We start from the raw sequence: 15,299 nt of genomic DNA, 5'->3' as shown, positions 1-15,299 counted from the left end.
TTGCATACTTACTGAATGAGGGACATCCCTTTCGTGAATCTGTAATGCCAGAATTCCCTTTTTTTCTTTGTCTTGGTCAGGAGGATCAATACCTAAAAATGCAAGTGTATAGAAGCATTCCTTAAAGTGATGTAATTTAATGTGATGTAAATGTTTTGCAGTCCCCTCCAAAAGTATTGGAACGGCAAGGTTAATTCCTTTGTTTTGCTCGTACAGTGTTCCCTTTGTACTTTGCAGCATGGTTATTGTGTCTTCACTCCATCTTTAATTTACATTTGTGACCAGAAATTAATCTATTGCAGATTAATTTCAATAGATTAATCTGCAATAGATTAATCTATTTTAATCGTTTTTTTGCTATTTTTCTTGTGTGCGTTTGAGGCACAGTGCTTTCCCCTCTCATTAAGTTACAATGGCAGCCTGTTCTAAACCAATCAGCAGCTTGTGCTTGAAATGTTTTCATTTGGACTGTCCCAAATTGGAGCGCCAATAGTGCACACCTGCAATCCATTTTTGGTGCACCCCAGGGAGACCAATTATCGGTCGAGCCGATTATCAGCGTCAATATTGAGCATTTTTATGAATATCGGCATTGGCCTCTTTTGAAAATCTGACTGCAGATAATAGATCAATTTAAACTGCGTTAACTTCAGTTAACTTTGTAAGAGACGCTGGGAACTCTCTGCACCTTCTGTTTTTTGCTTAAAATAAAACTAAGACAAGTGCAATTTTGACAAAATTTATTTTGAAATTTTATAAAACTATTTACTGTACAAAAAAATATGGAGTTCTTGTTGTTTTTTAATGTTGCCATGGTGAAATGTTTTTCTGTAAACACACACTTAAAGACATTTTTTAAAAAGTCAGGAGTTGGAGTTTGTATTTTTGGAAATTCTGACACCAATGTTTTCCCCTTTAATGAAAGTGAATATTGGCTCCAAGTCTCGGTAATCAGCTTTCCTGACTTCTAGTAATCGCTACCAGTAGTGGCCCTGAAAAAAACACTCAGAAATTAAAGAATGTTGCCCAGTGTAGGCAGTAGAAGGAAAATAATAAACTGTGTTTCAAATTCATGTGGGTAGCCTATTTATTCTTCATTTTGCATTTTAAAAGTTACATTTATGAAGTGTAACAAGTTTTTGGAAGGTCATAAAGGCTTAATAGAGGCATAAAACAACAACAAAAAAAGCAACCTTAACTTTGTGGATTTCACCTATTGTAGATCATTTTTGGAACGTAACACGAGCGATAACCGAGGGACAACTGTATCCTGAAGATATTTGGCTTTCAGATCAAAACATGAACATGAGACAAAAGTTGAGAAGTCCAGCTTTTATTTCATGCTGATCATGTCTAGGTGTGTTGAACAACTCAGAACACAGCACCTTTTGTTTGAAGCCAATTTCAAGTGAGCAGAAGTATTGGAAGAGACATGACTGAATCAGCTCGAGAAGAAAATGTCATATTTGATAGTATACCCCTTACTTGTAATAACTGCATCAAGCCTGTGACCCACTGACTTCACCAGATTGTTGCATTCTTCACTTGAAATGTTTTTGCAGCCTTTATTCCAGCCTCTTTCAGTTCTTGTTGGTTTCTGGTGTTTCTCCCTTCAGTCCACTTCAGGAGGTGAACTGCATACTTTATTTGGTTAACTGTCAGTCACTGACTTGGCCAATCCAAAACCTTTTACATTTTTCCCCTGATCAAGCCCCTTGGATCGGCAGTGTGTTTTGAGCTATTGTCTTGCTGCATGATGAAGCCTCCCCTGATTAGTTTGAATTCACTTTTATGTAAATTGGAGACAAAATGTTTTTATAGACTTCAGAATTCCTTCTGCTGCTACTATCATGAATAAAGATTAGTGAGTCTGTACCAGAAGCAGCCATGAAAGCCCAAGTGATGATATGACATCTACCATGATTCACACATGAGCTTCTGTGTTTTGGATCATAAGCAGTTGCTTTCTTTCTCCAGACTTTGTCCTGTCTGTCACTTTCAGAGAGGCTAATCTTGGTTTCATCAGTCCATAAAACTTTGATGCAAAACATTTCTGGTTCATCTCTGTACTTCTTTGCAAAATCCAATCTGTTCTTCCAATTCTTTTTGCTGATGAGTGGTTTGCTTCTTGTGGTATGAGCTGCATATTTCTTCTCTCAAAGCATTCTTCAAACAGTGGATTGTGTTACCTTCATCCCTGCCCTGTGGAAGTTGGTAGTGATGTCACTGACTGTTGTCCTTGGGTGTTTTGGCACACCTCTCACAATGTTTCTGTCATCAACTGCTCTTGATATCTTTGGCCAAACTATACGATGTCTGTTTCTGAGTAAACTAGTAGTTTCTTTTTTTCAGCATATTCCAAATTGATGTATTGGCTGTAATGTTTGTGCAATACCTATGATAGATTTTCCCTCTCTCCTCGATTTAAAAATGGTTTACCTTTCTCCCAGAGACAGCTCTCTTGTCTTCCTTCAAGATTACTGAAGAGCAAATGCTATTATCAGAGGTGAAAGCCAAAGCCAAAAACAAGCACAATCTCATGTTTACACAAACAATCTAAAAGGCAACACCTGTGCAACGAGAAACACCGATCAGTCACAGGATCGAGCCTTTTCCGTTGCTGGTCCCTCTCTCTGGAATGACTTCCCACAGAACATTCGGCAAGCCCCCTCGCTGCCCATCTTTAAAACCCGCCTCAAAACTCACTTGTATGCTTTGGCATTGGACTCAGCATGACCCGAATTATGATCTTAGTTATACTGTTTGGTGCTCTCTACCATCTTTGTTACTGATTTGCTACTTTACTGTTGTATATGTTATCGTCCATTTGCTCCATGTACAGCACTTTGTGTGCAACGATGGCTGTTTGAAAGTGCTCTAAAAATACAGTTGAGTTAAGTTGATCCCATTGTTTGGCTGGCTTGTAAAGTAGGTGGGTTCAAACAAAAGGTGCTCTGTTGTAAGTTGTTCAACACATCTAGATGGAAATAAGAAATAAAAGCAGGAATTCTGAAATGTGTCATATTCATCTTTTGATCTGAAACCCAAATGTCTTCAGTATGGAACCAAAACACAGGAATGGACCTTGCCTTTACAATACTTTTGGAGGTGACTGTATGATTGGCCTACTCTGGTGTCCTTGTCTCCATGGTCTCTGGCCATAATAGTCCAGTCCTCCACTCAGTACGTCCGATGGGTCAGATGAAGGAAGCATTGCTCCAACCTAAACCAATTAATCAGAGTATTAAAAAATCTTGACCTAGGTGTTTACAGACAATACAATACATCCTGCTTTATATAGCGCTTTCAAAACAGTTGCAGCTGTAACAAAGCGCTTAACAAAGCAGTTAACGTAAAGTAAAATAATGAACAACACATAACATAAAACACGGGCAGTCGTGCAATCCTAACCACTTTTCCCTCATACACTATGTTGTTTGAATCAGTTGTAGAAAGAGGAGAGAATCAGTGTGTCCTCTCACCAGTGGATCAAAGATGTCATGCTCAAAATGTGCACACGTCGGCGACAAGCTAGGTTTCAAAGTAAACAAGAAGCTGTAGTGTCCATTGACCAAAAATAGAGATTGGTTTACTGCTTCTCCAACATACAGTTGCTAGAACATGCTTCATTTATCTCAATGTGTGACAGATTACCAATCAATAACAAATATAAAAAGCCACCGCAACAGGGTTAAAGTGTTCCACTTTTGTAATGTAAAAAAATAAAATAAACTAAGCTGGATACTTGAAGAACTTTTTCCACTTTGAACATGACACGCAATCTGTACACTGTAATTAAAAACAATCTTATTGGAAGAGAGAGTAAGTAACAATAAAATGTGAGTGCCTCTTGAATTGAACCACGCGAGATACTGTCAGGTATGCCATGGGAAATTATCCAGTATGTATGCCTGTGCGGTCTATCGCCTGGCAGTCATCATGTAGTACTCTTCCATACTGCAAGGGAGCAGCATTGCCTTGTACTTCGAGACAAGCAAAGTTTCTGGCGCGAGGCGATGCAACGAAAAGCTATCGTCCATTTGGATTTCCTTTTACTGGAGATGCAATGGCACCAACTCCGTTGTGCTTGGTATGTGGTGAAAAGCTTTGCAACAGCGCTATGCTTCAAAGTAAGCTTAAACTCCATCTCCAAATAAAACACCCTTCACTTTGAAACAAAAATGTGGAGTATTTTGTTCGCCTGTGTGAATACACGGAGAAACAAGCAACATGGACGAGAAAACCTGCAAAGGTAAATGAGAGAGCCATGAAAGCAAGTTACCATGTTGCTGAACATGTGGCTCAATCAAAAAAGTCCCAGTGGCAGAGCAATGAGTACTTCCCGCCTTCAAAGCGATTGTAAATGAGATGTTTGGACCCGAAGCGGCTAAAGAAAACGCTTATACAGTGAAACTCCTCTACAACGAAACCTACATGTGCAAAAATACCACCTAGTGTAAAAAAATCTTCATGCATTAACACCATTCCCACTCTCCTGCACCCCATACAACGAAAAAAAAACCCTGTTGCGTTGTACGGAATGTTTTTCTCTGCTCTTGCCTTGCGACGAGATTCACTACAACGAAGTCTAACCTAACAGAGACCTCAACTGCTTCGTTCGGAAATGGCAACAGCAACCACCACACTGGTTTACACATGCGCAGTAGTCCAGGAAGTATTTGTTATTGTTAGTTTCAGACGCAGCAAGAACGTTACATTGCTAAAATGGCTACAAAACGGACCTTTGGATGTCAAGCAGCTAAGACAAGAAGAGCTCTGACGCTAGTAGAGAGGGAAAAGTGATCAAAATGAAAGACGGAGGAAGCAAAACAAAAGACATTATCCAAGAAATTGATGTAAGTTAAAGTGAATGCTGATCGTAAATTTCGCAATTTCTTTCACTTTTTTTCTTTCTACACTGACTATATGAAGTGTCAAACAAGTGTATCCTCATATTTATGCACTATTGGAATAAAAATAAAGAGTACCCATACGTTTGTGTGTGTGTGTGTGTGTGTGTGTGTGTTTACATCTGAGATCAAATTTGCTACAGTGAAAACCCCCTGTTGTGAAAAATTTCTTGCTGCAAACATGATTTCGTTGTAGAGGAGTTTCACTGTAATCACAAAGTAACACTGAATAGTTTTTTTAAAAAAAGCTGTTTTCAATTTTCAGCTAGTGGTGTGCCGCGGGATTTTTTTCAATGAAAGAAATGTGCCTTGGCTCCAAAAAGATTTAAAAACACAGAATTAAACATCGTGCTAAATAAAGGCACCAAGGGACATTATGTGAGCAGTAATACCAAGGCTTGCATCACACATTACACACATTACCAGACTATTAGCTTGAGCCGCTCGCCTCCCAAAAGAGGATGAAAGGACATGACAGCAAGGGACACTGGGCAAGATGCTTTCCACTGTCAAAAACTATGGGCTATTTGACAGAGCGGTTACATGCACCAACGCATCGGGCCTGGTTTGAATCGTAACAAAAAACCTCTCCTTATAGCAGGGGTGCCCAAACCTTTTGGACCGAAGATGTCATCGATCAACCAACCTCCAGTGATCGCCCCTAACTGCGCACGCGCAGCCGCAGACACACACACACACACACACACACACACACGCACGCACGCGCGCACACACACGCACACGCACACGCGCACACGCACACACACACACACACACGCACACACACACACACACACACACACACACACACACACACACACACACACACACACACACACACACACACACACACACACACACACACACGCCATGATGAGAAACAGCCTGACATGGAGGCATGCATGCACTTTTGCAGCCTGTTAACTATCGTAGCTCACCGGAAATGTGCAGAGCCCTCCACAACTTTTAAGTCAAGATGGCGCCCGAGTAGGCAGCCGTCAGCAAGTGCTCTCATGAGCCTTGCTTTTTTTTTTTTTTTTTTTTGTCACTTTGTGTTTGTTGTTACGTCGTGTGGACCTGATGTGGACTTTTTTCAGCATTTTTTTGGCCACGACATTCATCAAGGAGGAAACTCTGTGCTTGGTGGTTGCGCCTTCTCGGCAGCATGGATATACCAGCACTGTTTTTGACTGGGAGGAATGTCGGCGCCATTTGACTGTCGTTGCTGGACAGTCCCGGGGTGCTTGTGTCTTGCGCCTGTAATGGGCAGCATTTTTCACAGCCCCGCTTTGTTCAGCGGAGAGATCGGTGCTGTTGAACGGTCTGCGGCTGGATGGATGTAAGTCTTGAGGAGCCGACGATGAGAAGAAAGGAGCGTTAGCGCGGAGCGCCGATGCGGATTTGGAACTGGGAGTCGCGGCTTGGAGTTTGAAGCGGATTACGTGGGACAGGAGAAGTGAACTAATCTCTTTTCGTCAATGGACGCTACAGCTTCGCGTTTGCTTTCAAAACTTAGCTTGTAGCAGACGTGTGCACGTTTTCAGCATGACGTCTCTGATCCACTGGTGAAAGGACACTTTGATCCTCTCCTCTTTCATCTATAATTGCTTCAGAGAACAAAGTGTATTCAGAAAAGTGGTGAAGATTGCACGACTGTCTGTGTCCTATGTGTTGTGTTGTGTTGTGTTGTGTTATTTTGACTTCAAAATGCCGCCGCGAGAGTGGCTGCCTTTCCAGCAGCTCCTATATTTTGTTGTTCTACTTCTTCCTTTCATAACTTTGCTGCTGTGAATTGGGAATTTCTCCATTGCGAGACTAATAAAGGTTTTCTTTTTCTTATCTTAAAGTGCTTCCCTGGGCCCTCCTAGATTCCTATTTTTTGCCCGTGCCCTCGGTGAATCGTACACGAACCAAACTCTGAATGAGAATAATGACGATAAAAGATATAGCGCAACAGCTCTGATCACAAGCTGCAATTGCAGACTGCTGAGTGCTAACAACTTCCGGTGACGTAATCACACGCCACCGTAGGTTCAAGATTTACCTGCTTTATTTTATTTAAAAAAAAAATTTTTGGGGGGTGAAAATGAGACTGATAGGATGATTAAGGTGCAGCGTACATTAACACAAAAAACATATGACAAACATGTACAAAGATACACAAATGGTTGTTTGGGTTTTTTTTCTCCTCTACACTCCTCGGATCTACTTGTGAGCTGTCTTAGATCTACCGGTCGATCAGGGTCGACGTAATGGGCACCCCTGCCTTGTAGAGTGCTGAGCCGAACATTCTGGCTTATTTTTGTTATTTTTATGTTATGTTGTTTTCCCCCCTTTTTAAATTCCTTTTTTTTTTCTTCCAGTTTTCTCCATCTGGGATTTTCTGTTGTCATTGAATGGACTCATACACTCCTACAAATGCACTGACTGAAAAATAATTATATAATAGGCATCAGAGTTCGTTCAATGTTACATTAATTTGTAGACGTTCGCCAGACATTCCTATCAAATTTTGAACATGTTTAAAAGTTCTTTGCAAAAAGAAAAATGTTGGAGACGTTTCAAATTGTTGCCGAGTGTCTGTGCACCCGTTAGTGACCTTGAATGAACACTGAAGAAAAAAACAATGGCTCAGTCCGCACACACTTGTAAACCTTTGCCGCTCAGTGAGATTACGGCCTTGACATATCTTCTTAAGACTCTTTTGACAATTCCTTGTTTCATTTTCAGCAAGCAGAAAGAAGATATAGGGAATAAAAATTCAAGGAAGCCATTTCACCTTTATAGCTCATTCATACAGTTTAAAATTCACCTGACTGAGTTGAAGTGCAAGTCGTTTTCTTTCCTGGCTGTAATAGGCAGCCTGCTGGTAGTAGAAACCAGGGTTCTGTGTCTGTATAGCGGCCAAACCCAATTTGATGGCATCATCAAACAGCTCACCAAAAGACTGGAACCTGAGGACACACAAAACATTTCACGAAATAAGTCACGAAAGCCTGTTTACACTTTATGATTTTGTCTATCTCAGATTAATGATGCAAACTCATGGACAGGTCAGGAGGACACCAGGGGCAGCCAATGCATTTGGTACATGCGCCTTCAGTCGGAATGATTGAATCCACCTCTTTATGCCATTACTACCATTACTACATTCTTCATTTGCATTTTTTTATGTAATCTTTATTTGTCCAGGGAAGGCAATTGAAAAAATAATGTCTTTTGCAGTGCCGGTGTGGATGCAGATAGGAGAATAAACCAAGGTAAAATAATGTAGTTAATATAAATAATAATGCGTACACCAATCAAATGCAAATAAATACATTTTCAAACGCACAACGTAACATACACACAGCATTACACAAAACATACACAAAACAGAAAATAATAATATAATACAGTATCATTACAACAAAATCTTTTTTCTCCATTCAGGAGTTGCAGAGTTCAATTACCCCTTTTTGCACTGACTGTTTTAAGTTTAGCTGAATTAGTGGAGAGGTGCAACACTAAAGTCTCATTTGATCATTATGGTTATGTTCTGTTTGTTTTGTTTCTGAGTTCCAGCTGGAGCGGTGGGTGTTCCCTCCAGCGGTGCACCTGTCTCGCATCATGATCAGCTCACTACTTAGAGCAGGCATGTCCAGCTGCGGGCCTGGAGGGCCACTGTCCTGCCTGTTTTCCATCTCTCCCGGCTGCTACACACCTGATTCAGATAATCAGCTCATCAGCCAGCTCTGGGGCAGCATTAGAAGAATCCCGATTATTTAAATCAGGTGTGTTGCTCCTGGGAGAGCTGGAAAACAGACAGGACAGCGGCCCTTGAGGACCGACTTTGGACACCCCTGACTTAGAGACTGCCAAACCGACAACCACACTGCACACACGACCCGAACCTTTCAAAAAATGTGATATATTCTTATCTGTGCTTTCTCCTCCCCATTGGGAATCACATGGTAGAATAATACCTATAATTACTTTTATTTTAATCACATTGAGTAGTCAGATAATTCGCTTTGCTCTTGACTTCATCAAAACTTTCATCGAAGTCTATGTTTGTCGACTTCTGTCCAGAGCTTCCCGGACATTCTGACAATGTTAAGAGCACCAGGATCATAAATGGCAAGATCACAGCATCACTTTACTCCAAACAGTGCCTGGCCTCTGGTACCAGTTGTCTCGAGACTCTCTTCCATTCTGGAGTTTTCCATGGTGAGAGGCGTAGAGCAGGTGTGGGCATACTCATTGCCTCCCGGCTCAGTGCCTGTACATTGGGGTTCACACTTGTGGACGAGAGGGTTGCCTCCCTCCGCCTTTGGGTGGGAGGGGGCAGTTCCTGAATATTGTTTGTGCCTATGCAACAGCAGCTCAGAGTACCCACCCATTTTGGAGTCTTTGGAGGGTGTGCTGCTGCAGAGCACTCCTGCTGGGGAGTCCAATGCTCACGTGGGCAATGAGACCTGGAAGGGCGTGATTGAGAGTACTGTAACGGCACCCCCGTTCAGAACTCGAGCGGTGTTTTGTTGGTGGACTTCTGTGCTCATCACGAATTGTCCATAACGATCACCATGTTCAAACACAAAGGTGTCCATGTGTGGACTTGGCACCAGGACACCCTTGGCCAGAGTTCGATGACTGACTTTGGTCGGATCTGTGGTCGGATCAACGGATTTGTGGCCGCATGTTTTGGACACTCAAGTGTAGAAAGGGTCGGAGCTGTCAACTGATCACCACAGGACAGATCTTGGTAATGGATGGCTCTAGTTCGGTAATCTTGATTTTTACGCAAACCCAACAAATAAATCCACACTCATCTATGTCACGAAGCAACCCCGTCAAGAAGGACTGAGAAATACATGGCTGATGCTAACGCGCATCACGCACACACATTACCTTTCTACACTCATCGCTTCATTTCTAACCCAGTTTAATCTACACACCATTCCCACTTCCTTTACAGTTTCAGTAGTGTGATCAATGATGCACACTTAGTTTTATTGTGGTGTAAAGCAACATTGAAACATACTCATACTCACCAATCGCGAGACGCTGTACGCAACCCACAACGCACCATCTGGCAAGTCCAAACATGGGCGGAGCTTCTGAACTGCTTAAATTATATATACAGTATATATATATATATATACTGTATATATATATATATATATATATATATACTGTATATATATATATATTTTTTCCCCGCGTGTTTCAGAGGTCAGGTGACTGAGAGTTATTGTGTTTTATTAAATAACATATTTTCATGAACTCAATGTGATTAAAATAAAAGTAATTATAGGTATTATTCTACCATGTGATTCCCAATGGGGAGGAGAAAGCACAGATAAGAATATATCACATTTTTTGAAAGGTTCGGGTCGTGTGTGCAGTGTGTTGAGGTGAAAGGTACTACACAACAGTGAGTAGGAAAGGTTTGCACATTTGCAATTAACTGAACATGGTTGTTATAGTTTAACTCCATTCAGTGTGTGTCAGTGGCGTTCCATCAGGGCCTTCAAGCAAACACTATCAGAAACAAGAGACCAACCTACATTTGCAACTTAAATGATGTGGAAATAATTTATTTCCAAGAGTCTTTTGTTTTCATTTCATTGTGTATGTATTGTTCGCGCAGATTCCAGTCCTCTGTGGGTTAATTTTTTTTTTTTTTTTGGTCCACTCAGCCATCCCGCAGGTCATGAGACAAGCTCGTTTAGCCGTCCTCTAATTAATTCAGCTACTATCGCTTCTGACTGGTTCAGCTTTTGGGACCAACCAAACCTGTTGATCTCTGTTTGTGACCTCATCTGACCTGAGTTGTTGTGACAGCTCTGAGAGAGATATTCAGCTTATGAACTTCTATCAAGAGGTCCTTAAACTCAATGGTCAAATCTTAGCCGTGGTGCACATTAGAATCTGTCCATCTATTCAACCATTTCTTTTTCCATTGTTTTTTGTAGTTGTTGTTCCAACATAGCTTCCTTGTGGTCATCTTTTGGGGGTGTCCTCGTTAGGTTTCACTTACTGGGGTTGCATTGGAGCGGTATTTTTATGTTCGCTCTTTAATGTACCGGTATCATTGAAAATGACTACGAAGGGAGCATGGGAGCGTGAGCTGGTCTCGATAGATAGATTATATAGATTGGTGTGTGTGTGTGTGTGTGTGTGTGTGTGTGTGTGTGTGTGTGTGTGTGTGTGTGTGTGTTAAAAGTCTGATGGCGAATTTATGTTTGTTTGCGTGTATTTGTACAACTCACTGTTTGGCCATCCATGCAGCATGCTCAAAAGCCAGTTCAGCACTACCAATCTTCTTCTTGCAAAGATCAATGTGTTTCCTGAACTGGGAAATTGCATCAAGTGGAGTATTGTGCAGGAAACACAGACGGCACACCTAAAGAAAAAGAATAATACAACACACGTTTGGTTTACAACAGCACATTAAAACCCAATAGGCAGGCAAATACGGTATGTTTGTCTCTGATGTTAGCTCTTCCTACTCCTTAACTAGTCATCCCTACTTGATATATTCACACGTGATGACTCAGCATGAGACTCTGTATTAATTTCGTGAATTATTGTGTCTAGTTTTTTTATTTTAATTAATCTATTACTTTAACTGTCTTTGTTTGTATATGTCAGATTTTTACATTATGCACAGCACTTTGTATGCAGCTGTGGTTGATTTTAATATACTGTTTAAATAAAGTTGAGTTGGGGTATGACATATCCTCCAAATTACTTTATCCATTACTTACGAAATCACCAAACCCACATACTGAACACTGTTGTATTTTGGTATTTGCAGTGCTGCCTCTGTGTCTCTTGTCATTCATGCAGAATGTTTGAAAAGTTGTCATGGATGCACAGACTCATATTGAGTCACACTGACCCACCAGGATGCTCACTGTATGTCATTTAGGGACTTCATAAGTAAAAAGCCTGACATTAACTTGTTCAGGACTTACTAAAAGATTTGAAGGCTATATTAAACCTGTGTCATAGTGAGTCCTTTGTGATTAAGACCTAATTTTCCATAAGGGTATTCACATGAACCCCCTGAGCATTTGTTGGGCCACGGTGAGAAACGTCAGACATGCACACGACATCCAAACCAGTATCACACCTGCCCAAAACCTAAGACCATAAATTACATGATGTGGGTATGTGACAAAACAATCCAAAGCCCCTATATATCAAAATGGAACATCCCATTGAGATTCGTGACACAAATAAAATCAGCCCTAGTCTGTTGCTTTCATTTTAGCACACAGGTCATTTTAAGCTAAAATAATTAAGTGTCACTACAACCTGTATGAATATGGTCCCACAGTGTACACTTACAAAAAATAGAAAACATGTCATTTAATAAAATACAAAAACATCTAATCACCTGGCCCCTGAAATGAAAGAGCCTCATTTAAGAGGTCGTAAATTGTACCTATGTTTGAATTTCCTCAAGTGAGCAGTCCATGTGCCCCCTGCACTGGCTTGTCTGTTACGAGTCTAAGTGTATGTGTGCGAATATATGCTTAAAATGACACAGAACAACCGAGTATGCATTCTTAGTTACACTACTAAAACTGTAAAGCAAGTGGGATTGGTGTGGTGTCCTGTTTATAAGTTAAACTGGAGTGGAAATGAAAGAATGGGTGAAGAAATGTGTGTGCCAGCTTCACCATGTGGGCTGAGATGGGGAGAATACTGCAAAAATGCTCACGCAGGCAGCTTAGAGGGATCATTGGCTACAACTATTTTGGATAACACAGTCCTCAACTCGTGTCTGAATGGGGTGTTATTGCGAAATAATCCCGACCATAAAGATACAGACCTTGTAGTTAATGAATCCTGCCAAAGTTTTGATCTCCAACATATTTGATTCATGAGCTCTCAGCTCATGAACAAGACTGTAGGCAGTTCTGTAGTGCCTGTCGGCAAAGACAAAATTTTAAGGTACTCACATCCCATCGCTCGGTTACTCGTTAATAACTTACTTTAATGCATTCTGAGTGTCTTGCTTAAGCTCACTGAAGAAAGCGATTTTGAACTGGTGTCGGACAAACAGCAACTAGAAACAGGTAGTTAAATATATCAGAAAAAGGACAATATATGATTTATTGCAAGGATTTAAATGTTATAAAGTAAAACTACAGTGGCAATAACAAGTAACCTCATCCCTGTAATGGCACATTTTTGTGACAAAAAACAAAATGACATCAATATAATTTTAAACCTTTTTCCACCATTATTGTGACTATAACCTATATGATTCAATTGGAAAATATTAATGGAGAAAGGTGAAGTAAAAACAAACAAGTGAGGAAATTTGTTTGCATACATGTACTCAAGCTTTTATAAATGGGAATGTGGTTGTGTTCCAAATTATCAAATCACATTAACACTCAAGTTGAATGGGAGTGAGCATACACCATTTAAAGTGCCTCTGATTAAGCCCAAGTTAAGTTTGGCTTTCCTAGTACACTTTTACTGATATTTTTCTTTGCTTTATAGCAACAACTTGAAGATTCTGTGTGAACACTGACTGGTATAACTCTTCATAATTCTCTCCATATCGACAAAAGCCCCATTTCCAGTGACAAAAAATATATATATATAGTATATACATGCTATATGAACTTGAATGACATCCGATTTTTCATCCAAGGATTTTCGTATGACATCTGTCCACTCTTTGATAACAGCTTCACTTCTTCTGAAAAGGCTTTCCACAATGTTCAGGAGTTCAGGAATTTCAACCATTCCTCCAGAAGAGTATATGTGAGATTACACATCAATGTTGGATAACAAGGCCTGGCTCTCCGCCTTCACTCTTATTCATCTCAAATGTGTTGGCTTGAGGTCGAGAGTCTCTGTATCAAATTAATCCACACCAAACTCTCTTTTTCAGGTCGTTACAGCATGTACTGTACCTTGCTTTCTGCACTGGTAGACATTCATTTTGGAACAAGAATGGTAAAAAAATTCCCATGATCACCTTCGAAGCCTTGTGGAAAGCCAGAAAAACAGCCACTGTTGTGATTGCAAAGGGTGGCCAGACATCATATTAAACTCAACTGATGAAGAATGTGTTGTCACTTAGAGTGCTGTCAAAAAGTATTTGCCTCCTTCCTGATTTCTGTGTTCTTTGCGAAATTGATCACACACAAAGATTTCAGTTCATCAAACCAATTTTGATATCACACAGAGACAACCCAAAGAAATATAAAATGCACTTTCCAATTTAATTTATTAAAGCACAAATACAATCCAAAACTACATTTGTCCTTTTGTGAAAAAGTAATTGCCCCCTGAACCTAATAATGGGCTGTCAAACCCTTGGCAGCAATAACTGAAATCAAGCGATAATCGTGATACTTGGTGATGTCGCTGTGGAGAAATTTTTTGTGGAGGGATTTTTTTTGTGCCTTAATAAATTTAATTGGCATTTAGAAACTGCAACTTGTTCTTTCCTTGGGGAGTATCCATGTTATATTAAAATTGGTTTGATGTACTGAAACCTTAATATGTGATCAATTTGAAAAGAAGACAGAAATCAGCAAGTGGGCAAATATCAATTCACAGCACTGTAAGTTCATATACAAGTTGAGGAAAGTGAAAGCGAACACTTTTGCCGATATGATGTACAGTGATCCCTCGCTATTTCGCGGTTCGTTTATCGCGGCTTCGGTGCATCGCGGATTTTTTCATTCATAAATTTTTATTTTTATTTATTTATTTTTTGAGTCCGCAAAAATCAGTGTCTAAAGGGTTCACACGGCACACATTTGCTCCGGCGCTGCACCGATGTATTTTGTTGCGATATATTTTACATCGCAGCAAATTTTGTGGAGCGTTCACACGTACAAAGCCGCTGAGCGTGTCAGCACCGGCACAGCGTCGGTGCAGCCCCACTTGCGTTCACACGGCAGTTTCTGCAGCGGAGCAAAACGACAGAAAACAAATGAGCTGTCGTGTTGGTTCTTTTTAAAACGTATACACAATTCAAGCGACTACTGGACAGGCACGTCCTTCTCCTTCTCGGTCTCTGTGCCTTCTGCTCGAGAGTGACCGCCCCCGAAAACGTAAATCAACGATGACTTCAACGACACTCAGAAAAGCAAACATGGAATGCGCCAAACAGAAAATCAAGAGAGGAAATCACAAAATAAATTATATGGGGGGCCGGGGGTTGTGAACACACAACAAAGGAACAAACTACACAAACAACTCCGAGACAGTCCAGTCTCCTACAAAAGGAAAGACGTTACCAGCCAAGTCTTGTGTCGTTATTAAACAAATGAAGGAAGTCCGACAGAGCATGAAAGCAACGCATTCTCGCCGTACGTAATCAACTCTTCACGAGCATTTGCTCTGGAGCAAATTTAACCCAGTTGC

General features: G+C 40.6%; 1 protein-coding gene across 2 annotated transcripts in view; it reads right to left on the bottom strand.

Moving 5' to 3' along the window:
• Positions 1-15,299, bottom strand: part of trappc11 (trafficking protein particle complex subunit 11) — a 117,330-nt gene that overhangs the window by 77,540 nt on the left and 24,491 nt on the right. For both annotated transcript variants that reach the window (XM_086131947.1, XM_086131956.1), the window contains exons 7-12: positions 12,899-12,972; positions 12,736-12,832; positions 11,165-11,298; positions 7,723-7,864; positions 3,130-3,223; positions 13-92 (exon numbers count right to left, since the gene is read on the bottom strand). In XM_086131947.1, the coding sequence (XP_085988073.1) occupies positions 13-92; positions 3,130-3,223; positions 7,723-7,864; positions 11,165-11,298; positions 12,736-12,832; positions 12,899-12,972 (621 nt within the window). The remainder of the gene's footprint in view (positions 1-12; positions 93-3,129; positions 3,224-7,722; positions 7,865-11,164; positions 11,299-12,735; positions 12,833-12,898; positions 12,973-15,299) is intronic.

This window comes from Hippocampus guttulatus, chromosome 2 (assembly GCF_054856545.1).
Source record: "Hippocampus guttulatus isolate MCC_2025c chromosome 2, RoL_Hgut_1.0, whole genome shotgun sequence".
NCBI lineage: Eukaryota > Metazoa > Chordata > Actinopteri > Syngnathiformes > Syngnathidae > Hippocampus > Hippocampus guttulatus.
This window is presented reverse-complemented; position numbering and strand designations above follow the sequence as displayed.